We start from the raw sequence: 27,511 nt of genomic DNA on the forward strand, positions 1-27,511 counted from the left end.
TCTTTTTTATTCTCTCTGCTGGGGGACAGTTCTCCCTATGAGCAGGACCTCAGGTAAGAAAACACCATTTTTTAACCGATTTATTCTTGGTAACAGGGGAACTCAGTCTCAGGGTATTAGTGTTTTATGCAAATTGCTTAATCCGAATACTGCCTAAACTGTAGTACAGCTGATAGTGTTACTCCATGTGACCATAGTGACTTTTGTACCACGGTTGTTGTTTAGCTCAAGGTAAATCTGTCCAATGTGAGCGGTTTGAAGCTGTGCATGTTATTCTTGGCAGCCTTTATACACAGTGTACGTCCCTTCTAATCTTACCTCCAGCATTGACTCGTTAATACAGAAAATAAATAGCACTAGCACCATTTCACTTCTGGGATTGGATATTATATGCGTTGTATAGTCTAAGTGGTTTCCATGGTGATTAGTACAATAGCTTTCAGTTCATGGGCTAAACATAACCCTAATTAATCTCACAATATAATGGACAACATTAGCTTAATCATATCCCGGAACTTTATGATGAGAGAGAAATATTTAGCTTCAAACAAACATTTTCATAACCAGAAACATTTAATGATATATATTTATATACTTATATGTATATTAGGTGCATGCTTTAGCTAGAGAAGATGTGAAATATTCTCTGAAATGAATTTGCCACCCTAAGGCAATATCTAGACAATATCTTTTATCTTAAAGAGGAAAAATGAATGTAAAGATCAGAGTTGAGAAATTGCATGCATGTGTAATTGTGGACCTCCACTCTTGAATAAAGAATGGAAATCAATATTTCACGGCGGACATTCTGACAGGTCGTAGTAGAAAAGCAAAGGTGTAATTAATAACGTTAATTAATGATGACTGCGTTCAATTTAGGTGCTGCAGTTCCCACTCTGGTGGTATTGTGCATGCTTTCCTATTGCCATGACTTACTGTTCTTCACTTGAAACACCTGCAAATGTGTATCAGTCAGTCCCTTCAAATAGATCAATATGTAGTAATTTGTATATCAACAATGGGTCGAATACTTGTAATACAAAAGCGGATGCTTGCAGTGACAAACTCACAGCAAATTACCACCTGTCTCTGAAATTCCCCTGAATAATTAATACTGAAACTTAAGCTCAGCACTGTGGTCACAAGTGGCAAAATGCAGCATAATGGCCGTTGATGGTAATGGAACATTGAATTCCTCTTCATTTCAACTGACTCAGTTGGTTTAAAGACACAGACATCATCATTAGGCAGCTTGACTGGGAGAAAATAGTTGTGGAGCGGGACCACAAGCAGGGAACAATAAACATGGAGTCGTTTTATTGTGTGAGAAAAGTGTATTTGAAAGAAAACTGTGTTTTTATTATGTGAGAACAGTGTATTGTTTTTTTCTTTTACCTCCTAAAATTTGGGATTGCAGTAGCACAAGCAGAAAATAGCCATTAACTCAGTAATCTGACACAGTAATACCAGTTACACAGCAATATTTAAAGCTAGCTAACACTAGCGACCATACTGTAACACACCAGCATTTAATATTTCTTTCCTCTTCATCTTCTGTTAAGTATATGTAGGCCCACAGATTACCACAGGAGTTGAAGTAAGTATAGCCTATATGCTATTTACTTAACTTTATTTAGCATTTGTCTCATTTACATGCAGCTTAACAGCTATTTTTACAGTCTATGCTTAACAGGCTAGCAACAGCAACAGGCTTAATACGAATACGAAAACTTTATTATCCACTGAGTGGAAATTCCTCTTTGGTTTCACCATAGACATGTCTCAAAACAAACAGAATAAATAGTAAAACAATAAAGAAAAACATTTCAAGAATAGAAAAATATAAAATAGCCTACAGCAATAACTACTTCACACATCACCCATTCAAGTACAAAATTTCATAATCTTCATTTTCCCACTCAAAATCCACGTCCACTCATTAAAAAACAAAGGAAAACACAAATAAAATAGACATTCATAGACAGAACAGGTGAAACACAGGGTCAGCAGCAGCGCCGCGCCCCCGGAAATCGAATACGGAGCAATTTCATCTGTTTCAGTCAAAGACTGGACCAGTCAGCTCCAAACACAACTGCAGCCTTGCAACAAAAGATAGGAAATATAAATATCTGCCAGCTGTGATTGATTGTTTCCTTGTCACATGACATGCCGTGCGTTGCTTTCAAAAGTTAAACTATATTCATGTTGGATTGCGGCCATTGCACCTTGAAAAATAATAACTAGTGAACGCTTGCATGCTTCATTGGTGTAAGTCTCTTTTGAGAATGCCCTTTGCACGTCTCCATTGACAACCATGGACTTGAGGGCATAAAACGAGGCAAATGTGTCGGCCCTGACACTACTTAGTACTGTAGGATGAAGCTTTAGTGGCAAAACTCCTGAACTCAATCTATTTCTCATGAATTCATCTTGTCAGAGGGAGATTGTGCTATTTCTTCTTTACATGCTCTCACTTTAGGACATGAGAAGTCATTTTGATCTGGCATTTAGTATTTCTCAGAATACTACAGTAAGTATTTCAGAAGCCAGTGTAGATCGCTGTTGAGTATTCATTTATGTAAACTGTATGCAAATGTGCTCCTGTGTTTGGTTGTTTGTATGCATCCTCTGTAATGGCCAATCTTGCCCTTCATATTTGACGTGAGGTGACTGGTTCAGCCTTGATCTGAGAGCTCTGCCTCTCACTCATGTTGTCAGACGCAACAGAGCATGCACTTCACAAACAACTTGGTCATTGCTTCAATGAAGGTCAAGATTCAAACAGCCGAGCGGAATCAGGCTGGCTTCTCTGTGGGGCATTGTTTAAACGAGAGTCAAGCTTAGATATTAGGCATTAATTGGAGTATGCAGTTCCGTTTGGCTCCTTGAACTGAATATATTCATAAACCTCTATGTATAATAATCATATAATCCTAGCCCCAGTGTTCGAGGCTCATGGGTGGCCTGTTTTAAGGTTACCTTCCTGACTCAAGTGCACTGCACCACAGAATGTCACCTAAGAGCCTGGCTGAAGGATGGCCCACCCCACCTATGACAAACAAGGGGGATTAAAGTGATAATCATTACTCTTCCCAGGAGGAATTAGCTGGTAGGACATCGACATTGAAGAAAAACCGCAGGTGAACAAGGTCTCTGATACCCCATGCTTTCTCCCTCCTCCCAATACCCTATCTGCATGGCCGAGGGGGGATTTAATTCGCAGTAATTACTTTATTGACTCATTTTCAGGGCCGTATCACTGCAGTTTCCCATCAATAAAACATATGCCAGGATGAATAATGTGGCCAGACACAATGGGGTGCCTTCTCAGACAAAAGACCACAAGACTGCATCCCTGTGGTGTATGTTTATGTCATGCCTTACTCCCTCCATAACACTCCTAGCCCTTGATCTTCTCCACCTCTTTACATTATATCCCATCACATCATTCCTCCTCCTCCTCCTCTTCCTCCCTTCATGTCTCTAGGCGCTCAGGCCCAGCAGGCCTTCAGGTCTGAGCCCAGGAACGTCACCGTGCGGATGGGAGCCACAGCTGTGTTGAGGTGTGAGGTGCTGCGGGCCTCAGGGACTGTGCAGTGGGTGAAAGATGGCCTCCTCCTGGGACCACAGAGAAGCCTGCCAGGCTTTCCACGCTACAGCATGATTGGAAACCCCAAGAGAGGTAAAAAGGGGATACTCACGGAATAAGGTCTACGGCCTATTGGGCTTTGATGTACCTATCCAAGCTAAATAAATGAATTTGTTTGATAAAAGTGTTCCTAAATAAATGCCACAGTTAGTGATCATAAACTGCCTATGGTTGAATGATGCTTGCAGCCAGTGGCGGTTCTACACAGGGGCCTACAGCAGCTGTTCTCAACCTTGGGGTCGGAACCCCAATTGGGGTCGCGAGATGATTTCTGGGGGTCGCCAAATCGTTTTGGAAGTCAGCGTGTGTTAATGTGTTTTAGTCTTTTTGGTCACTTAATGTCTTTTTTTGGTCATTTTGTGTGTTTTTTGGTTATTTTGTGTCTTTTCTAGTGATTTTGTGTTTTGTTTTTTTTAGTCATTTTGTGTCTTTTGGCCATTTTGTGTCTTTTTTTGGTCATTTTGTGCCTTTTTTGGTCATTTTGTTTCCTTATTTTGGTCATTTTGACTTTTTTAGTCATTTTGTTTCTTTTTTGGTCATTTTGTTTCTTTTTTGGGTGATCTGAACTGTGCGTGAGATTCTGTTCAGTGAGTGGGGGTCGCAGACAACATGCATGTTAAATTGGGGGTCGCGACTCAAAAAGGTTGAGAACTACTGGCCTACAGGGGCCACTGCCCCTGTGAAGAAGCCCTCGGCCCCTGCTGTGGCCCCTGCGTCAAATTAATAATAAAATGATCAATTTATAACGATGAACGACTGAACAATTCTTACCTTTTTTTTGTTCAAACAATATCTCATTGTACACAAAATGTATAATAGTTTAATTGTGCAATAAAAGCTTAAAAAGATCATTTTCACTGGACTGCACTTTCAAAAAAAATAAAATAATAATTGTGCACAAAAATTAGAAATGTCATTGTCGTACAAAAATAATAGTTGGGAAGTCTCATTGTTTCAATCAATGTATTTGTATCTTCCAAATATATTTAAATTAGATTTTTAAATAAGCTAAAATTAGGGTTTTGAATGCTTAAACATCTTTGCCGTTTTTTAATGGGCCCCTCTGATTAAACACTGGCCCCTGCTTGGCCCCCACAGTAAAACTGGTCTAGAACCGCCACTGCTTGCAGCTACTGGGTTTGTAATCTGGTCAGATAACAGTGTTCAAGGTAAAAGTAAGCTACTGTGTGGGCTGGATCATAAAGTCATCATGTGTCAAAACATAACATGCTAAAAGCGTCAGATTGATTCTTTACACGTTGTTATGTTCTTGTGTCAAATAGTTGATGAAGTTTTAATTATGAAGTGCTGCTGTCAGCTCGGGAAACAGTGCAGCTTGATGTTGGCGACTCTAAAAGTAAATGAGATGATGTTGTTGCTATGGCTTCAAAGTGCTGCCATAAAGCAACACAGACATTACGGGGACCTTATGGCACACTGGCGCTCTATACAGGGAGCATCTGGGAGTGAAGAGGTGAGATGATTGTCAACAGGCTCTCACACATCCTCTTCACTGTCACTCACATGTTAAGACAACAACAAAAAATTAATCAACAGAGCGTCAGCAAATCAGTGAAATGTGGCAGGGAATAAAAATGTGTTGCAGAATCTGCAACACAGTCTATAAAAAGTAATAGCCAATTAGAAGGCAATCCAGAGTAAGAGAAGAGCATCTGTTCCTGATCAAGCCGCAACTAGGAAAGCCGCACTTCACTGTTGCACAGTGTGGGAGTCCGCCAGCAACACATAAACACTGTGTTGATGCCCATCCACACGTTGCCTATGCTTATTAAAGCCTATAGTTAACAGCAAAACAAGCATATAAAACATTAAAATGTTGCATGTCAGCTGATTAGTTGTCAGCGAGCAAATTACAGGAAGCATTACAGCAGGTACAGGGTTAGGAGAAAAAAAAAGTCTTGCTTCTGTTTACTTTGACGTCAACAAAATAGGCATGTTTACAAATGAACACAAGACAACAAATGCACAAAGCCTGTCAAACACTCAACCGTACACTCATGAATAAACTAGCCATCATCACAGGTACATTTTACCAGGAAAAGAAACTGCAGACTGATGTATGCAATCACTTTACACCACGCTGAAAGAGCGAAATCATTTAAGATGGCACTTGACTGCACTTGACACTCCACCAGTTTTCACTGATTGTCACCATCACTGATGTTTATTGACGCTTAAAAAAAAAAAAGCCTGAAATCACATATTCACAAAAACAGGAGAGGCCAGCGTTGATTCCAACATATACTTAGTAGATGTAGCACCCTTAGTTTCTCTAAGCGCAGGCAATAATGTAAATGTGTGTATGGACACAAGCCTTTAGGATTTCACGCATCTGTGCCCAGCAATGTACACTGTGAAGACAAACACAAAGAAGAGCAGATAAAACAGCTTGCACTCAAAAAAATAACTTGTTCCCAGACTAAATACAATTATGGCAATAATTCCCACCTAAAAATGCTTTAATTTAGCGAGAAACAGTTTTGTTGAGTGAACAAAATGTAAATATGTCGAGTCAACATGATGTATTTGCGTTACTGTTAATTTATTACCAGGGGTCGGTCCAACTAGATTTGTAAGGGTAATTGTAACATACTAACATAATTTTCTTGGGCCATTTAAAAGTGTATGACATTATTAAGAGTTAAATTATTTAATAGGGTAGTTACAACTGCTTTTTAAAATAGTGCAGGACATGAATTAAATGCGCTGAGCCAACAAAACAAAGTTAGGTTGAAGTGATATCATATGAAAATGAACATAATAGTAATTATTCAGGAAATAAATCATTTTTAAACAGATTATATTCAGCAATTTCATTAGGTTGTTTTAACATAAAGTATTCTAGTACATTTTAATGTGTTGCATTTTATGATAAAACTACATGTTTTAAAACTGTTCAACCACAAAACATCATTTTATTTAGTAGAAGCTACATGTTAGACTAAGGAGAAGGTAACAGACACCCAGTTTGCTTTTTTTGAGTGTGTTCAAGGCATCAAAGCATTAAGTTAATTTTTATTTATTTACTTTCAATGATTGGCCACAGGTGTAATTTGATTATCGTACATGGCATGCAGCCAGTCAATCATAATTCAAAATTGAATTATGAATGAACACTCATGTTCACATGACATCTCATGTCTTTCTTTATAAAGTGGTGAACCAAGTGAACAATAACACGTCTGGTTAGCAACAAAGTTAGCAAATAAAGTTGTTTAATCAAGTTTAATAAATGTTGTCGGCGTGTTAACACAAATGTGCACAAATATCCTGGAAAATAATCAACAGCTTAAGAAAAAGACCCTTCAGCTGGTTAACACCTGTCAAATTGTGCAAATTGTGCAGATAATTTATAGTACAGTACAGCTTCGCACATCCTTTATATTATATATCCTTTATATCAGTTTGTACCAGAGTTGCACTAAACACTAGATGATGTATGAGCTTCCTGAAAGGATAAATGACCTTGTGAAATTGTGGTATATTTTCTGTAACTTATTGCCTCATTTTCAAATAACAAAACAGCAAGTGAGTGGAGCTATATTCTTCGTACTTGGCTGACTGAATTATGCAAAAATGTTGAATTAAGATCAACAATTGAAACTAGTTAGTTTTCTCCTTTCCTTTCCCTTTCCATTGGGAGCGTCCAGCTTTAGGGCCAATTCAGAAATGCAGATTTACAGAGGAGAGAATATACTCTGCTGCTGACATTACGGCTATGTAGATATGCTGTATCCCCAAATGTTGAAGGCCTAGCTGAAATAAATACAGAGTAATGGACAAATAAGCAAATCACGTTGCAGCCAACCACCATATCCCCTACCATAAATACACCCTCTCTGCAACTTGATTGCACTATTTGTGAGTAATTCCAGGAAAGAGGAATATGATTAATAACTTCAATGTCTCTCTCACTCTGCACTCAATGATAACTTAGATGTGAAAATTGCTTCTGGTTGGTGTTAATTATCTTGCCAGCTTACTTGACACATGCATTTTTAGGCCTGGGTGGTTGTCAGACCAAGATACTATTTTGCACATGTTAGTAGGCTGTGAGCCAGAGAATCAGGAGCTGGAAAACCAACACTGAACATCATCTAATCCCCACAGGTTATGGCAATGCATCAAACAAATCAAGCCCTGTTGGCATGCCAGACTATCAGAAGAGAGATACAGAGAGAAGGACTCTGCCTGGCAGTTTATTCGGGCGGGCGTTGTGAATCTGGGATTGGATTTCATTTACCATGCTGAAAAGTCATTCTGAAACAAAATGCCTCTGCTATGAGTATAGACAACCACTTGCATGTCAATGGAAACGCCTGCAGCGGGAGGTTCTCAGCAAGTGAGATGTTTCCATTTTACAGAAATACATAAATAGTCTATTTATAATCAAATCAAATACCAAAACGTCAGTAGTAGAGCATATTACCGTATTGAATTGAAATGCCAGACTGTCATTGTACAAATTTCTTTTATTGTTAATTTTCCCATTTCCCGTGTTGAAAATTGCCTATAATTCAGACACTCTGAAATCAACACAGAAGAAACGAGGCCTGCAGGAGGTACTTATCGATACACGCGCAACAACTCAGCGAGTGTTATATTCAGTAGAGAGAAGACAAGAAAACTAAATGAGCTTTCCTCTTTTGTCCTTATTTACATGTTTTTATTGAGCACATCCTTATCACAGCATAACGTGTCTTATTAATCTCTCCCTCTCTTCCCTAGGCCAGTATCACCTTCAGATTGAGAAAACCCAACTGGAAGATGACGCCTCCTATGAATGTCAAGCGGGCCGTTCTGAGAGCAGTGGAGCAATCATTTCCACTACAGTCTGGGTCAACATGCTAAGTGAGCACAACCATGCAGAGTGTGAACAGAGGGGATGTGGAGGCTTATAAAAATGTATTTTTTGTCAGAGTAACAAAATGATGTGTAATAAGGCACAGTGAGCATCCTCAGTACTCCAGAAACATACACAACCTCCTGACCGCTAATCAGCATATAAAGAGCTGTTAAATATTCATTTCTATTGATAAAGAGCTTTAATTTGCTTGAGAAGAGGCATTTGAAGCAGTGCACACTTGAATTAGAGACTAAATTCTCCTCCTTTTCTGACATGTATATTGTTACAATGTCAGAGGTTCAGATTAAACATGGTCAAATTTGTCAAATAATGCCATAAATGTATGTAAAAGTAATCACTTTGAGGCAAAACCTCAAGTTTCTGACCGTTGTGGACCCCCCATTTCCATCAGTTTTTCTAATGCTTGGCTTGTGATGGTGTAATCTTGTGATGGGTTTCCATATATGGTCATCTGCTCCATGTACGGTAGCTCTACATGTAGCTACATGCTAATGCTAGGGAAACCTGTAATCTTGGTTTCCAATGCTGATAATTCCAGATCACAATCCTGCATGAATATATTAGATTGTATTATTTATTATTAATAATAATTATAATAATACATTCAATTTTTATAGCGCTTTTGAAGGTACTCAAAGTCTCTTAACATAACAGGAATTAGACACACACAAACACAAAATGCAAATAAAAACAGAACTAAACAGAGATTGAGAGATTCGAGTTCAGGTGTTGTAAGCTATTTTGAAAAGGTTTTGAGTTACTTTTTGAAGGCGTGGAGGGAGTCTGAATGGTGGATGTGAGTAGGGAAGAGGTCCAGAGGGTCGGGGCAGCAGTGGAGAAGCTCTGTCGCCAACGGTGCGGTGCTTGGTCCTGGTGAAGGGGGTCAGTAGGTTGGGGGGGGGGGTTATTGAGGCTTTGTAGGTGATGAGCAGGATCTTGAAGTGGATTCTGTGCTGATAGGGAGCCAGTGAAGGAGCTTAAGGATGGTGTGATGTTCTCTGGAGTGGGAGTGGGTGAGCAGACGGGCAGCTGAGTTTAGTTTTGGACATATTGTCGTTTTTGACGGTTGGTGGAGGTGGAGGCCGTAGAGCAGCTGTTCTCAACCTTGGGGTCTGGACCCCAATTGGGGTCTTGAGATGATTTCTGGGGGTCGCCAAATCATTTTGGAAATCAGCTCTGTCTCCACTGTGTTAAAGTGTTCATGTGTTAATGTGTTTTAGTCTTTTTGGTCACTTAATGTCCTTTTTTGATAATTTTTTGTCTTTTGGTCATTTTGTGTCTTTTTTGGTCATTCTGTGTCTTTATTTTGTGGTTAATTTGTGTCTTTTTGGTAATTTTGTTTCTTTTTGGGGTCATTTTGTGTCTTTTTTGGTAATTTTGTGTCTTTTTTTGGTCATTTTGTGTCTTTTTTGGTAATTTTGTGTCTTTTTTTGGTCATTTTGTGTCTTTCTTGGTCATTTTGTGGCTTTTTTGGGTGATCTGAACTGTGTGTGTGAGATTGTCTTCAGTGAGCGGGGGTCGCGGACAACATGCATGTTAAATTGGGGGTCGCGTCTCAAAAAGGTTGAGAACTACTGCCGTAGAGATGCTGCTGCAGTAGTCCAGTCTGGAGGTTATGAAAGCATGAATTAGTGTTTCTGCAGCGGAGGGGGAGAGGATTGGACGGAGACATGAGATGTTGCAGAGGTGGAAGAAGGATGTTTTGGTGATGTTCTTGATGTGATTTGAAGGAGAGAGTTGGATCCATGGTGGCGCCGAGGTTTCTGACAGAGGGGGAGGGGCTAACTGTGTGTTCATCAATGTTTAGTGAGAAGTCCTGGGAAGAGGGGAGGTGGGGTTTGCTTGACGTAGCCCTGAAGCGCAAATCACAACGGCAGATCATTGTCATTGATCGGACTGGTGGTCCGTAGTCACCAGTCCAATCATTGATGACTCATGTCGCCAGAGGGTACCTACCTTTTGCGGTTTGGTTAATTTCGTTGTCGTTTCTGATTTGCTGTTTGTTTGGGGCCAATGACGATGATTTCTGATTTGTTGCAGTTGAGTTTGAGATAGTTGCTGTTGTGTCAGTGAGGCAGTTTGTGATGGTGAGCAGAGTGGCGGGAGTGATGGTTTATTTATTTTGGGTTTATTGCTGTTTTTTCATGGTAGAAAGTGCTGCTATACGTTACAGTCATTCCACTGCTACATGTAGCTACATGCTAACGTCAAGCAAACCTTTTAATCTTGGTTAACCTCAGTTTTGGATCACATTCCTGCTGGAAAATGAAGTGAAAGTGAAAGTGAAATGGTGGAGAAGCTTATATTGGTGAGATACTGGAATACAGAAACTGCCACTACCCCGATTTCCAAAAAGGTTGGGATATTGTGAAAAAGGTAATAAAAACAGAATTTGATGATTTACAAATCCTTTACAACGATGTTCAAACCGGGAGACTTTTGTTTTTTTAATTTGATGCATTATGTTTTATTTATGGTTTACTCAGACCTTTTTGGAATTAGGGTTGAAGTTAGAAGTTTTTGCAAGAAAATCTTGATAGCGATAGCTTGATATTTTACTGCTAAATGCTGTATATCTAATTGCACTTAATATTTACTTAGATGTGGGCTGCATGAATTTTTTATTACCAACATTATCTGTCAATGCATGGAAAAAGGGCTGCTTTGCATAGATATTATCACAGTCATGATAATCACAGATCACAAATAGAAATGTCTAAACCAGAAACTCATACAGCTAATACCAACCCTCATTAAAATGAGTCTGCATGTATTTCTTCTTTATCTGTAAAAGAACAGTAGTATTTATAATAAAGTTTATTTACATTTAGTCATTTAGCAGATGCTTTGATCCAAAGCGACTTACAGAAAAGGGGAAACGATCAAGTTATGGTGCAATAATTAGAGGAGCAAAATGTGCTAGTGACGATTATTTAAGGAGTAAACCCACATGGGCTTATTTAAAGCCTCCACCTAAAATTTCATTAGAAAGTAATAAACTAATAATAGAAAAAACAAATGTATAACATCAACAAGTTATAATGACAATAACAAAAACAATTAAAAACAAAAATGAACATGTTAAAAAAGTGTATTTGTGTGTGAACTAGAATTTCAAAACAGCAGTTAAATGAGCTTTCAGACATCTTTTGAAGCATTTTACAGAGATGGAGTCCTTTGCCAGATGGGAAAAGTTTTTTATCCATAATTTGGAAGAGTGCAATGGTCGTTGAAGTAGATGGGAGCAGTACTGGATACCGGAAAATGTATTTCTATAGTACCTTTCATACAAGAAAGGTAGCACAAAGTGCTTTATGGTAAGGACATAAATAGACATAAATAGACATATAATTAACATAAAAACAGGGATAATCGAGTGATGTATGCTGTTAAAAACCAAGGACTGAGGATAAGTGGAGCTCCTAATCAAACACAGCAAAAGAGATCACATGTGAAAGACCTGGAAACACTGACCAGTTAGCAGAATGGGCTTTTTTTTTCAGGAGAGGGGCTAAAAGAGACCGTTGAGTGCCTCAGACAACGGGATGAATTAAAGCACATAAACATGTTCAAGTACAAACCTAAAAATACTAATATGAACCTGAAAACGAGCATAATAGGTCCTGAAAATGAGCATAATAGTGTCCTTGGCCCAGTAGAACTAAGCGGTTTCCTTCGAGCACAAATGTTTTTTGAAGCATCCATGAACCGTGAAGCAAGTCACAATTTTTCCAACTTTTTTCTAACGGTATTTATTTCTTCAACAAGCAGTATGCCATCCCCACATTTTCCACTAGGTCTATGGCTTTAACCAGCAGTTACACAATATAAAGCATTACAACAGCCTGGATTCCCTGGCAAGCCTCGGGGCGATTCATGTCTCTCCCTTGCACAGGAATAAATTATAAGAGAAGTGATTGAAAAGTTCCTACTCAGACATGGGCTGGAATAGATGTAATTGTGCGACTACATTAGACCACCTGTTGTCACTCTATAACAACTGGTTTCTCTCTCTCCCTATCCCTTTTGCTTGTGGGAGCGAGCCCATATGCAGGCAAGGAAAGGACTCAAAAAGAACCTTTCTTCTCCAGGCGCAGTTCATTTACTTACATCCCCCTCCCCATTCTGCACAATTTCTCCCTCTCTCCCCTCGCTTTCCTTCCGCTTTCTCTTTGGTGACCATGGAGAGGGGTTTTTTTTCCAGAGAGGGGAGGGGTTGCTGTGGCGATTCTCACTCTCCTCTGGGAAGAAAGCAGGTTTTTCTGACATCAATGGGCCGGTGGGAGGGATGGCGGGTGGTGTGGGATAGCAAGAGGCCTAGACCGCAGACGTCTCCTTTCAATGGCTACGTCCTGTTCTACCCCGCAGCAGTCCTGTGTCCTACCGCAGGCCTACACCTGCAGCCACAGCAGGCTGGACTCCCACGTTTATTACCTCTGAGATGGCTAGTGCCTGTGCGCCCACATATACAAAGTCAACACAATTGCCTTGGGCTTTGTCAGAAAGGTCAGAATGTGTGGGAATCATCATGTTGCATCAGGGATCGCTGGTAGTCCTATTTACCGTGACTGGAACCTACTGCTGCCCCGCGTGCCGGACATGCTCAGATCTGGATCTCAGCTGGTGTTTTTGTTCCACGTCTTGGGAACACTTTCCAGCTGTTGACCGTTTGAGATGGACAGTTGCAGCTGTACTGTTGCAAAGGGCAAAGAGTGAAGCAACTGACTTAAAAAGCACTCTGCAGCCGTGGTCCTAAAGGGTCATTTGTTCCAGCCCGGCAACTCAACTGATTCAAAATACGTGACTAATCTGAGGCTTGATAATGAGCTGATGAATTCAATCTCCTGTTAGTGCTGAACTGGGACTGGAAACTGTGCATCCTTTTGAAGAGCACTGTCTCTGATGAGTTCCCCACGGACTTCTCCATCACTGAACTACAGCTCCCAAGGCCCCACACCCCTGGCCAGTCAACCATGGCCATATCCCATCAAGCCCTGCATCAAATCAAAACACTATAAACTCTTTATGAGGAGATACAGTGGGGGAGAGGGCAGGAATGTGAAAACAAAACAGAGATTGCTCGTCGTATAATTGGATTCTTGGGTCAGAGGGAGTGCTATCATGACTGGCTAATTCAAGATGGATCACTCCAGGCGGTGAATAGCGGGGACAGAGGCAAAAATGTCAATAAGCCCCATCCATGAGCTTACAAAGAGATGTTTTCAAGACATTTCCATTGGTGCAACATAACTCCTGTGTGTTTTTGCCTTCCTGCGGAGCTTAGATAGGGGATTACTGCAATAGGCAGATCAAGTGGCAGTGAGTAATCCATGACAATAACAACCTCTACCCCCTCCACCGAACCCCCTCCTCTTCTCAACTCACCCCGCACTGTGCCCGTCACATACCTGACACATCCTGTGTCTCGGTTTATACCATTAGCCTTAGCATTTAATCCTATTAATGAACAACTCTCTCCCTCACCGCGTTGCATGCCTGTACAGATGCCTCCTGCAAATGTTCAAACCAGTTATTTGATGTGTTCTGGTTTTAGACTGTGTTACTCATTCAGTTGCCATAGTTGGGTCTTACAGAGATATGTCTGTGTGTGTGTGTGTGTGTGAGTGTGCCCATGTGTGTAAGCTTATTATCAGTGTTGGTTGGAGGTTAGAGGACATTTTAGGAACCAGGGCTATAGCGAGGTTTTTGCGGTAGCTAATGAGTTTAGCACTTGAAGAGTATATAATGAGCCTTCATTTTATGATTCCCTGTTATGAATAATGGAACAACTTATAAATGGGGGCACAAGCAACACAGAACATGGTGACTTTATTCATCTTCGTTCACGGAAAGTTCTGACAGTTGCCCAAGATATAACCCCATCAGACGACGGTGTGATGCTCTGGTGTGACGGTGTGCATATTACACTGCCACACTGATGTTACCATGTCAGGGGCTGTACGATTAGGAAACAAGGCTCTGCTAAATAGTCAAATGAGACATTAAAGGGACATCTGAAATGGTTTGTCTCGCTCCTTGTTATGCCTTTCATGCCAGTGACAGCCGTAGCCAGAGGCATTATGTTATCAGGTTGTCTCTCTGTCCACAAATACATATCTACCTTCCCACAGATGTCATATTCTAATGATAACTCAGAAACCCCTTGAGGGAATTTCTTCAAATTTGGTGCAATATGTGATAAAATGATGAGCTGATGTCATTTTATAATGTCCAAAAGGTCAAATGTCAACTTCACTGTGACATTTCTGGTCATTATTCAACTCAGAAAGAGAAGAGATTGTGATTGTGGAACCTGGTCTCACAGAAATCCGTGAAATAGCCACGGATTTCGCTTAACTCAAAATCCGTGGAATAGCCATGGAATCGCTCAAATTTCTGTGAAACTGACACGGATTTCGCTACAATGCAAGTTAATGACAGTCATATCCCGTGGCTATTGGTTTGTTCCAAGTCACGTGACTTTCAAGGTCCCGGCGGTCAGAACAAAAAACATGGCGGACAGTTTTCTCATTTTTAGTGAAAAATCAATATTTTTACTTAATTTCTGCATAAAAATGGATTTTGATCACATTTCTAGTGAGAAATATATGTTTTATTTTCTAAATATTCACTCAGTGAATGTACATAATCACTTTGTATGTTGGAATAGCCACGGGATATGACTGTCATTAACTTGCATTGTAGCGAAATCCGTGTCAGTTTCACGGAAATTTGAGCGATTCCGTGGCTATTCCACGGATTTCTGTGAGACCAGGTTGGATTGTGATGTGGACAAATATGGATTGGACCCATAACAATAACAGAGAGAGACAGTGGTAGTGGGTCAGGGAGGAGTGGGTGAGGGGAGAGGAGGCTGCTGCTCCACTTCTCCCCCAGAACAGAGCAGACGGGAAGGGGGAAACCAAGAGGAAGGGAAAGCTGAAAAAAAGGAGAAGTGTTTCAGAGGCTTTTTATTGCCAGAGATCACACACCTGAGACCAACAATGTGTGTGTATGTGTGTGTGAATGAGTCAATGTGTGTGTTTTTATGCATAAAAATACATCCTTGTGTGTGAGGATGTGTGGCTTTAGCCAATCTGTGTCTCCCAGAGATAAAACCAATGAGTTGTGTCTGTGTGGTATTGAGAAGTCTGATCTTCTGGTCTCTGTTATTTTCTTAATTCGACATAATAAGCTTTTTTAGAAACTGTTTTATCCTCTGGGCCTTCTCCAATATTTTCTCGAGAATCATCTTGGTATCACATGTTAGACTGTGCACACACACTGGCGCCTGTTTTTAGATTGAAGCGAGATGAATGTAGCTTGTCTGCACACTCACTCGCCTGTGTCTGTGTGTTTGTGCATGCAAATCTGCATGCACTGTAGACTTGAGTTTATCTTTGGGTGTTTGTGTGCAAAGGAGGAAGGAGAGTGTGTGCATCTGTATGTGAATGAAAGAGAAAGATAGGTGGATATGCATATTGATGTGTGTCTGCTAATCTGCTTCTTATCTGCCTTATCCATCCATCCGTCTGTATTTGTCTAATGAATCGAATTTTGCGCCTCACTGTTCCTCGTCTGAACGGCAACAGCAAGTCTTTGCGTGCCTATCTATTATTGTGTTCATATATGTACCTTAATAAGAGAGATACGGTGAGAAAGCAGAGAGGAGGAGAGAGAAACAGGGAGACAAAATATAGCAAAGCAGACAGGCAAGTAGACAAAGAAGGAGCAGAAAGAGTTAATTAAGAGACGGCTTGTTTGCTGTCTGTTCTCTGCTCTGAGTGCATGTCTAGTAAATTGAACAGAGTGTGTTTTGTTGTTTTCCACATGTGCTATTACATTTGTGCAAATGTTCATCCAGGCTGGGCTGATTGGGTCACATGGCTTGCAGATGTGATGGATGGCAGCCTTTAATTCCCAGTGCAAGTAGGAACACACCTTCCCCCGCACTTCTGCAGTTTAACTGCAGTGGTCAAGAAGGATAGCGTGGGGAGAGGGGGGGTGGGCTCGGGCTGCTAGAGAGGCATGATGGAGTGAATGAGAGATAAGAAGGCCGGGGCCAGCGTGAGTGAGCGAGGAAAAAATTAGATACCTGCCTGCCTCATTTGCGAACATATCATTATTCTTATTTTAGGATTTGTTAGGCTGCCAGACGCTCTTCGGGCACAACAAGTGATGCGCGTATGTTGAATGGTGCGGGCCGGAGTAGATTGAGAGTGCAGGGGCTGTCAATAGATGCATGGCCCAGTCATCTTCTCTGGGAAGAGGGGGGAAAAACAAACAAATGCATCTCATTATTGCAGCGCGCGCCTCTGCAGTGCTCTGGGTAACCCATCACAGTCCACACAGATTCAATTGCTTCTTTTAAATCAGTTTGAAGCTGCAGCCACATCTCATCTGTCTCAATAGCAGACTGGAGCCAATGGGCGACTCTGCACACAGCAACAGCTCCTCCTAGTGGTCGGGAATCGATTATATGTGCCAAAGAGATGGAGGAGAGCTGAGTTGCTGGATGGTTTGGTGGCTTGTGGTCCAGCTGTTTAGCCACACATTAGCAGTGGATTTATCTGTGGATTCAGCAGCAGCTCTCCTCCTGCCCTGCTCTGCTCTGCAGCTTGTCTTCCACTCACTTTTCATTCTTGCTGTATCTCTTTACTCTACTGCCAGACTCTTTCATGTCTCTCACACACACATGTATCCTTCCTGTACCTTCCAACTGCCTGTTCTGTCTCAGGCAGCCTTTGCACTTGATCTGTGATGAAAGAGAAACAACCTTAACAGTAACCATAGTTTGTAATTCTACAGGCTCACCCACTCGCTAAAAGCTGGCACAATAGACAATCAGGTTTCCGTAGCGTTTGCATGATTGAACTGATAGTCTTGGTAAAGAGTGGCCCACAGATCCACAGACAGCTCTTTGATGGTTAGTTGGTGACAGATTTCTCAATTTACTGCCAAACAATTTCCAGTCCCTTGTGTTAAAAGCTATGTTTTTTTCTGGAATTCCTATTTATGGTCAGATAAAAGGATTGTAGAGTAGAACAGTGGAGAAGTGAAGGCTGCTTTGATCAGTCCAGAAAGCACATATTTAGCTTGGGGGTGATCTGAGAAGAGAAGTGTTTGGTGTTTGCTATGATAGATTAGCACTGGATCGGTTTCATCACTATTTCATCTCTGTATTCTCTTCTTGTCCACAATTTGTATTCTAACTCAACAGAACATCAAACCTCGCTGTAGTAAATCACTCAAACGCTGACAGCGTGACATTCCAGTCACTCCCAAATGTTGCGCACGTTCATTATCATATCATTGCATAAGCTAATATCCATCTGTGATAGCGCCTGTTTCCTCTAGCCAAAGATTGCTGTGATGGATATTTTATTTAATGAAGTGATAAATGTGAAACTTGAGCTGTTGTTTCTTCCATGCAGTCCCCCCTTCCAAGCCATACTTTGTGGTGGACGTGGCAACACCTTGGGTAGCAGGAGAGAAATACGTCATCACCTGTATTGCCCCTGATGCAAAGCCTGTGGCTGAAATCACACTTTACAAAGGTGAGTCACCCCTTTCAGCTGCACTAAATGTGATAGAAATGGTCAGCTTGACAGGATAGAACAAAGAGCAACAGCCTTCTCGATACTCTACATTGTGGGATCTCTATAGGTCGCAACCTGAATATTTTAACATAAAAACATTGCAGAAGATAAAAGTTCAAGTTCAGTAAAGATCTCTCATTTCATAGACTGAGAAAGGCAGAGTTGAAAGGAGCAGACTCTGTGTGGGAGGAAATAGCCTGAACATTTGAATTTCCAATTTCCACAGACTTTATGATTGCATGTACACTGAATGTATCACAAGTTTGTGGTTGTTTACAAAAACAGCTGCAATTCTTCCATCTTCCGTTTTTGCTTTTGCTCCCCTGTCACACCTATTATACTTCATATTGCTGAAACAGAGAGCGAGAGATGTTCTGTTGTTTTCTCTTGGTGTGAATTTGTCTCCAGGGTTGTGTTCTAGGTCCAACATATATTCTCTTTTTTTACCTGTTAAAATGTACATTTTATTGTGTTCAATGTAATTTTGTTCAAGTCATATTAAAATCTCAACATTTTGATTTGTGGTATTTTTGCATAAAGCTTCATAGTTCAATTAATTTGATTTAAATGTTTTCATCTAAAAGTGTTGATAGATGATGTTCTAATTTAACACATTGTGTATTATTTAGAATGATAAGAAAATGTTTTTTTTTCCTGTCTCTACACAAAGAGTGAAATGAAGTTGCAGCCAAAGCGAAAGCGCCTTAAACCTACAATCTTTCTAAAGGCCAGCAGGGGGCGACTCCCCTGATTCCCAAAAGAATTCCTGTTATATGAAAGTCAAAAGGAAAATGACCCAAATACTTACTTGATTATTAGTTTTACCAGTTAACATTTTCCTAGTTTATGGTCTCAATCGCTCGTCTCAAATCTTTTTCAATGAAAAATCATGATGTTCATTTTCAACTTTGGTCCTATTTAGAGTAAAAGAGACAATAAAACAGGGTATGCTTGGGGTCGCTACCACACAACACTGTCTGTTTTGATGCAGATGTTGGAAAAAGAGGTTGATGCATTTAGTTGGCTTTAGTCGGTTTGATAAATAATGTCTTCTGTGATCCCCAGTCTTTCTTTTTCTTTAAAAAACCTGCTGAAACTAGTCGTGTACAAGTCAGGGACTGGCCTACTTTATTTATTTCAAGGGTGCTGAATCCCAAAAAAATGGTTCCCAAGCAAAATTTTGAGTTTTTGACCTTCTCATTTGCATATCAAAATGGCGGCCGTTGGTCGTTGGACCATTTTCCCCTTATTTTTTTGTAAGTAGGCAATCAAAGATGAGGAAATTAAGTTTCTGGATCTATAGTCTAGGGTCAGAGCAAGGATATAGTGGAGGCTCAGTGTCTTTTTTATGTATGTATATATATATGCAAAATACCAACTTTTAAGGTGAAATTAAGCATTATTTGTGTCATTTTTTTAAGGCCGACATAAATATTCAATCAATATCACTTTTAAATGTTCCAGTTGGTATTTTGCATATATATACACATAAAAAAGGCACTGAGCCTCCACTATATCCTTGCTCTGACCCTAGACTATAGATCCAGAAACTTAATTTCCTCATCTTGATTGCCTACTTACAAAAAAACTAAGGGGAAATGGTCCAATCACTGTGCAAGATGGGCAATTTGGTGGCCATTTGATACAAATTAGAAGGTCAAAAACTCAAAATTTCGCTTGGGAACCATTTTTTTGGACTCAGCACCCTTGAGATATGTAAGGTAGGCTGGTTCCTGACTTGTACCCATAAATGCTCCTCACTTCTTATCGAAGGCCTTTTTTCTGAAATCCATCTAGACTATTAGACCTTTGACCCTTTCACGGTTTGTGTTCACTTCATTAAAGTTAACTGTAACATTTTAGTTGTTTGAAAATCAGCGGTCACTTGTTACGGTAAGGAGCTGGCTGTTCATATTGAATATTGAAAGCCCTTTGCTAGTTTAAGTTGATATTAAGCTTCCTCCTGATCCATTCTGCAAATATGTTAGGTACAAAAAACAAGTTGGCAGCAGCTGAAGACCAAGAAGGCAAGAGCCAAAATGCCTGTCTACGGCTTCAAAACTCTACAAACTAATGGCATCACAGAGACCACGTCCATTATTTTATGAGGGAAACATTTCTCTTCACATGTTTTATGCGTGTATCTGCTGAAATTATTTTCAATTAGCCCCATTTTCTTGATTTGCTTTTGATGTTTGTCTAGGTTCAGATACTCACAGTTAACTAAATTAATGTCAGTTGGCTTTTTTTCTGTGTTGAGTTGGTGAAAATGTGCTTAAAACCTGTCTAATATCTCTCCAAAACATTTTTCATTCTGTTGGTCTTAAATGTAATGTAGACCAGTAGTTCTCAACCTTTTTGAGTCGCGACCCCCAATTTAACATGCATGTTGTCCGCGACCCCCGCTAACTGAACACAATCTCACATGCACAGTTTGGATCACCCAAAAAAGAAACAAGATGACCAAAAAAAGGAAACAAAATGACCAGAAAAGACAGAAAATTACCAAAAAAGGAAACAAAATGACCAAAAAAGACACAAATTGACCACAAAATGATTAAAAAAAAGACACAAAATGATCAAAAAAAGACACAAAATGGCCTAAAAAGACACAAAATGGCCTAAAAAGACACAAAATGACCAAAAAAGACACAAAATGACCAAAAAAAGACACAAAATGACAAAAAAACCAACACAAAATGACCAAAAAAGACAGAAAATGACCAGAAAAGACAGAAAATGACCAAAAAAGGAAACAAAATGACCAAAAAAAGACACAAAATGACCAAAAAAGACACAAATTGACCACAAAATAATAAAAAAGACACAAAATAATAAAAAAAGACACAAAATGACCAAAAAAGACACAAATTGACCACAAAATAATAATAAAAAAAGACACAAAATAATTTAAAAAAAAGACACAAAATGACCAAAAAAAGACACAAAATTACCCAAAAAAGACACAAAATTACAAAAAAAAGACACAAAATTACCAAAAAAATAATAAAAAAAGACACAAAATAATAAAAAAAAGACACAAAATGACCAAAAAAAGACACAAATTGACCACAAAATAATAAAAAAAGACACAAAATAATAAAAAAAGACACAAAATGACCAAAAAAAGACACAAATTGACTAAAAAAAGACACAAAATGACCCAAAAAAGACACAAAATTACCAAAAAAAGACACAAATTGACCACAAAATAATAAAAAAAAGACACAAAATGACCCAAAAAAGACACAAATTGACCAAAAAAGACTAAAACACATGAACACTTTAACACAGTGGAGACAGAGCTGACTTCCAAAATGATTTGGCGACCCCCAGAAATCATCTCGCGACCCCAGTTGGGGTCCCGACCCCAAGGTTGAGAACATCTGATGTAGACCATAGAAGTGTCCTTGACTAAATAAAAGATTGAACACTTTCATTTACTGCTACTGAACACACATAAAATACACATGTTCATCGTATTCCAAAACAGAATAACAGTGATGTTTCTGTCTCACATCAACATATTTACATGCAGTATTCTCCCTTTGCCTCCATTGTGTGTCTCTAGATGGAGTGGAGCTGACAGGAGCAGAGTCCTCCACCATGTCTGGCTCAGAGGATAAGCTGCTGAACACGCATGCTGAAGTAACGTATGTGTTCTCCTGCCTGCCACACTCATTCTCCTCACCAACCTGCTCAATCTCCACCAGTCTGCCTTTCTTTCTTGTTTCCCTTGTTTTCACCCCGCTCTTATTTTCTCCCTCTGTCTTATTGAGTACAATGAATTTCTACACACAGCGAACTGTTACTTGGCACTGTGCGATTGAATTAGCTTCTGTCAAATGCACAAAATTACATTCCTGCAGCGAGACAGATCCGATCCTCGCCGGTTCGCCAGGTGCCTATACATTAAACAGGGGCATAGATTACTTTAATCCTGCTTGTCTCCTCTGTGTCAAAGATAATAACCTCTTGTCATATCCTGAGATAACATTGGTACTGAGGAGCGGCAACGTTGTTCAGCTCTATTGCAGAACAGCCAAGGTCTTAAGCAATATTGATGCTCCTTCCTCATATTCACACTGAGCGTACGCAGCAGTGGGCCATGTGTGATTGTTACGGTTGACATTGTACTGTAATTTGATATAGAAGACATAAACAGAGAAAGTAAACTAGGCTCAGAATAAATCCACTGCACTGAAGGGACTAGTGGATCTTTCAATGTACATCACAGAGTGCATTTTGTAGTGGAAAGTCACTTAGTATATTTATATATACTCAAGTTCTATACAACTTGGAGGTGATTTTACTTTAGTATTTCCAATGGAAGCTACTTAACCCATTGACTTACTATATTTCAGAGGTATTTTTTTCACCTTCATTCTACCTGACACCTATAGTTACATGATGCTTTTCAAATTAAGAAACTTTATTTAATAATAATAATAATAATAATACATTTTATTTATAGAGCGCTTTTCAGAGTACACAAAGACGCTTTACAGTTAAAACAGTTAAAAGCAGTTAAAGATAAAACAAACAATTACAATTAACAACAAAGTTCAAGCAGTTCTGAAAAGGTGAGTTTTGAGGAGTTTTTTTGAATGTGGGTGGATCTGATTTAATTATATTTAATTATTTTAGCGCATTTTTAAACACAGCTGTTTGCAGGGTGCATTATGTATGCATTTGTGGCTATGTAAGATTAATAACTGTAATATGAAAACTGTAAAACAAAGTAAACTTTGTTGTAGCCACCACAATAAATTAGACATATAACATACTTGTGTAGGAGAAAGAGGGCCTGCTCTATCACGGTCCCTATGAGGTTTTTTTTGGTAATGTTCTTCAGTTGACACCTATAGTTACATGATACTTTTCAAATTAAGAAACTTTATTTAATTATTTTAGCGCATTTTTAAACACAGCTGTTTGCAGGGTGCATTATGTATGTATTTGTGGCTATGTAAGATTAACCCTTTATCAGGCAAAGAACTATATTTGGTAACTTCAGGTAATATTTTGAGAAAAAAGTGGCAAATTTACTAGATTAAAGTGGCAAATCTACAAGAAAAAAAGTTGCAGATTTAAGAGATTTAAAGTGGCAAATCCGCGCGAAAAAAGTTGCAGATTTACGAGAAAAAAATGGGAAAAAGCAATTTTTTTCTCCCAGATTCACCACTTTAAATCTCATAAATCTGCACATTTTTTTCTCGTAGATTTGCCGACTTTTTTCGCACAGATTTGCCACTTTAAATCTCTTAAATCTGCGACTTTTTTTCTTGTAGATTTGCCACTTTAATCTAGTAAATTTGCAACTTTTTTCTTCTTTTTTCAAAATATTACCTGAAGTTACCAAATCACGGTCCCGATGAGGTTTTTTTTGTTCATGTTCTTCATTTGAGTGTTTTCTTTTTCTCTTTGCCTTAGCAACAAAATAAAACATAAAAAATAAAAATCTCTATAGAAAATCTACTCCTGTTTCATTTTAATTGGATAGTGTTCTACCCTCTGACAAACTTTGCCTGTGAAAATGTAAACAAAGGCCTTCTGGTCTGCATGCTGTGAACTGTGTTGTCAGATATTGTGGTATGGACCCAGAGACGGTTTAAAGAACAAATAAATAGCCTTCTTATTATAGTCTTCTTCCTGATGGTCACGTTTGCTTATGTAGACCATAAAAAGGCATCAGTATTACATTGAGACTGATCAATAACCAGTTAAAATTGCTTTGGGAGGAAAAAAAAGACACATACGTAAATTGAATATAACAAAAAGTTAATGGTTAAGTAAGTGGTTCCCAACCTTTTTGATTGTCAACACTTTGAACAAAATGAGTGTAAAGGTGGAGCTTTTTGTTTCAGATGTCTGTGACTTCTAGACATTTCACCTCTAAACTCCTCAGATGGTTTAGTTTAAATAACATTTCCCCCCAAAACTAGCTAATGTTTCACAAAAAGCAAAGACTACAGAAAAAGTCAGAAAAATGACCTCAGATTTGTGCACAGAACCTCGAGCACCAGGCATTTTTTCCTTCTTTCTTACCCCATTAATCATCTTATGACCCCTCACACTTATCTTGTGACTCCTAGATTAGGAACCACTGGACTAAACTACTGAACTGTATATAAAGTAGTGAAAACAACCTGTAAAATGCTGCTTATACAGTGATGCACCAGTATTAACCTACTATATAATAATATATCAGTTACAGGGGCATTGGGCTACAGAACAAGTACTTATACTTTCAGAACATTTATATACATTAATAAGTACAAGTAATTTCATTTCTCGATAAAGATATACACTACTGGTCAAAAGTTTTAGAACACACCAATTTTTCCAGTTTTTTATTGAAAATCAAGCAGTTCAAGTCAAATCAACAGCTTGGAAGGGTACAAAGGTAAGTGGTGAACTGCCAGAGGTAAATAAAAAAGGTAAAATATAACGTACATTTCAGAATTATACAAGTAGGCCTTTTTCAGGGAACAAGAAGTGGGTTAACAACTTAACTCTATGGAGTCTTCGGCTATTTTGTCCATTTTTGAATTCTTTTCATGTCTTTGTAAGTCATTTTGTGTCTTTTTTTGGTCATTTTGTGTCTTTTTTTTGGTCATTTTGTGTCTTTTTTAGTCATTTTGTGTCTTTTTGTGTCTTTTTGTGTCTTTTTTGTTATTTTGTGTCTTTTTTTGGTCATTTTGTGTCTTTTTTTAGTCATTTTGTCATTTTGTGTCTTTTTTTGGTCATTTTGTGTCTTTTTTTAGTCATTTTGTGTCATTTTGTGTCTTTTTTGTCATTTTGTGTCTTTTTTTGGTCATTTTGTGTCTTTTTTTAGTCATTTTGTGTCTTTTGGTGTCTTTTTTGTCATTTTGTGTCTTTTTTTCGTCCTTTAGTCCAACATAAAATGTGATTTTGAATCTTTTTTTACTTTCAAAACACTATCATGCTCAATAAAGAATTTTAAATTTTGCAAATGTGCATTAATTTCAGAGTACACAGAGACATTAAACTCCATCATTTTCAATTAAATTCTGGAAAACTTGGTGTGTTCTAAAACTTTTGACCGGTAGTGTATATCACGAAATAGCATGTTTTCTGCTAATTCTATCATTCTTGGGGGTAAAAAACACATGGTAAAGCCTATTTTTGTCGACTCCAGAATGAGACATAACCTTGATGTCATGTTTTGAGCCGGAGCACTTTGTGTGGCTCGATTTAAACTTTTATCCTTCCCACTTTGTGTCTTTCTGTTGCCTCCCGAAGGGTCACAGCCCTGAGCTCTGACAACGGGAGGCAGCTGGCATGTCAGGCCAGGAACCCCGCCCTCTTCCGGCCTGTGGAGACCACAATGACCATGAGCGTGTACTGTGAGTGTCTCAACCTGTCTTTGAACTGACAGTCAACACCCCCTCTCTTTAAAAAAAAGAAAAAAGAAAAACACCCTTGCGTACAAACACACTGAACAACACAGGAACCCAACCTCGGGGAGGCCCAAGGGTATCCGGCCTGGTGCTCTCAGTCTGAGTTAGCGGTCCAAGGAGAAACATTCAACCTGAAGGCAAACTCACACCTGCTTCAAGACAACATGAGTGTTCCTGTCTCCAGTTCACAAGGCTGCCTCTGCTGGGCTCACATTGATATGACCAAAGCAGGAAGTCTATGCTGCTTTCTGACTGTGTCCACACACACTGTAAAAAATAATCTGTTTAATTTACGGTAAAATACCGGCAGCTGTGGTTGCCAGAATTTCACCGTAAAAATTACAGTGATTGGGTTTTCTACTGTAAATTTAAATGTAAATATCAGCAAAAACTGTAATTTAGACTGAGTAGTCCCTTTATTTCAAGGTAATTGTGTCCTTGAGACAATATGGTATTTCTCCATTCATTTTACATGATTTTTTAAAAATATTTTTACAGTAAAACTGTGTGTTTTTCAAAAGTTTTGTTCTATTCTGTGATTTACAGTAATTAAAAGTGTCTATTATGGTGATATGCAATTTTTTATTTTAGGCCATATTTCTCATGCAATTTCAACAAAACACTTTTTACAGTGTACACTGGTAAAAATCTTTGTAGAAATAACAGTAAAACACTGTCAAATACATCAGAAATAGGGCGTAAAATAAAAAGTTGTATATCACCATATTAGACACTTTTAATTAATCAAAATCAAATCAAATCAAAAGAATAGCACAAAACTTTTACTTTTTTTCTGCCATAAAGTAGAAGAAACACACAGTTTTGCTGTAAAAATATAACATTTTCACGCAAAATTTATGGAGAAATACCATGATGTGTGAATGAATGACACAATTACCCTAAAAATAACAGGAATATTCAGTCTAAATTACAGTTTTTGCTGATATTTACATTTAAATTAAGAATAGAAAATCCACTCACTGTAATTTTTACGGTGAAGTTCTGGCAACCATTAGAAAATCAAATCAGAATAGTTCATAAATCAGTATTTCCCTTTTCTTCTCATATTTCCCCATTTCCCTTCCATTGACATTCATATTCAGGATAAATCTTCATAAAATGTAGACATGTCTAACTAATATGATATCTCATTTTCACTTTAAACACATTTAACACACAAATTATGTAATTATGTACACTGTAATTTTTACGGTGAAGTTCTGGCAACCACAGCTGCCGTTTTTTTACCGTAAATTAAACAGATTTTTTTTACAGTGTGGTTGCCAGAACTTCACCGTAAAAAATACAGTGAGGGGGTTTTCTACTGTAAATTTAAATATCAGCAAAAACTAATTTAGACTGAATATTCTCGTTATTTTTAATGGCAAATCTCCATTAACTTTACATGAAAATGTTATATTTTTACAGCAAAACAGTTCATGACAGTAAAAGTAAAAATTGTGCTATTCCTTGATTTACGGTAATTAAAAGTGTCTACTATGGTGATAGACAATTTTTTATTTTATGCCCCATTCCTGATGCAATTTGACAGTGTTTTACTGTAATTTAACATTTTTTACAGTGCAGGTGGCTTAGCAAATACACCAAGCCTGCAATTAAATATGATTTACTTAAGATTTTCTATCCAGTTATCTTTAAATCAGATACACCCCTAGTCTTATTTCCCCAATGTCAACCAAAACACATAAACCAATTATTAGCCCAGCTGAGATGGATTATATCAGTGAGGCTTCAAGTGCTGAATTTTTTAACAGTATAATAACTAATATGGGAAACCGAGGCCACCACAGTTAATAATAATGAATTCTACAAAACTAACCCAGCAACTTTCTTGCTCATCAGCTCAAATTAAATTTAGACTCCACTGAGGCAGGAGGGGAGGCACTTTCTGTTGTTTTTTCTTTCATGTTATTATCACAAACCGCGTGAC

At 38.7% G+C, this 27,511-nt stretch overlaps 1 protein-coding gene across 1 annotated transcript in view; it reads left to right on the forward strand.

Moving 5' to 3' along the window:
- Window positions 1-27,511, forward strand: part of nphs1 (NPHS1 adhesion molecule, nephrin) — a 70,801-nt gene that overhangs the window by 6,887 nt on the left and 36,403 nt on the right. Inside the window, exons 3-7 of the mRNA XM_059338735.1 lie at window positions 3,488-3,682; window positions 8,399-8,521; window positions 17,972-18,094; window positions 21,708-21,789; window positions 25,403-25,506. Coding sequence (XP_059194718.1) covers window positions 3,488-3,682; window positions 8,399-8,521; window positions 17,972-18,094; window positions 21,708-21,789; window positions 25,403-25,506 — 627 coding nt within the window. The remainder of the gene's footprint in view (window positions 1-3,487; window positions 3,683-8,398; window positions 8,522-17,971; window positions 18,095-21,707; window positions 21,790-25,402; window positions 25,507-27,511) is intronic.

This window comes from Centropristis striata, chromosome 8 (assembly GCF_030273125.1).
Source record: "Centropristis striata isolate RG_2023a ecotype Rhode Island chromosome 8, C.striata_1.0, whole genome shotgun sequence".
In the NCBI taxonomy this organism is placed as follows: domain Eukaryota; kingdom Metazoa; phylum Chordata; class Actinopteri; order Perciformes; family Serranidae; genus Centropristis; species Centropristis striata.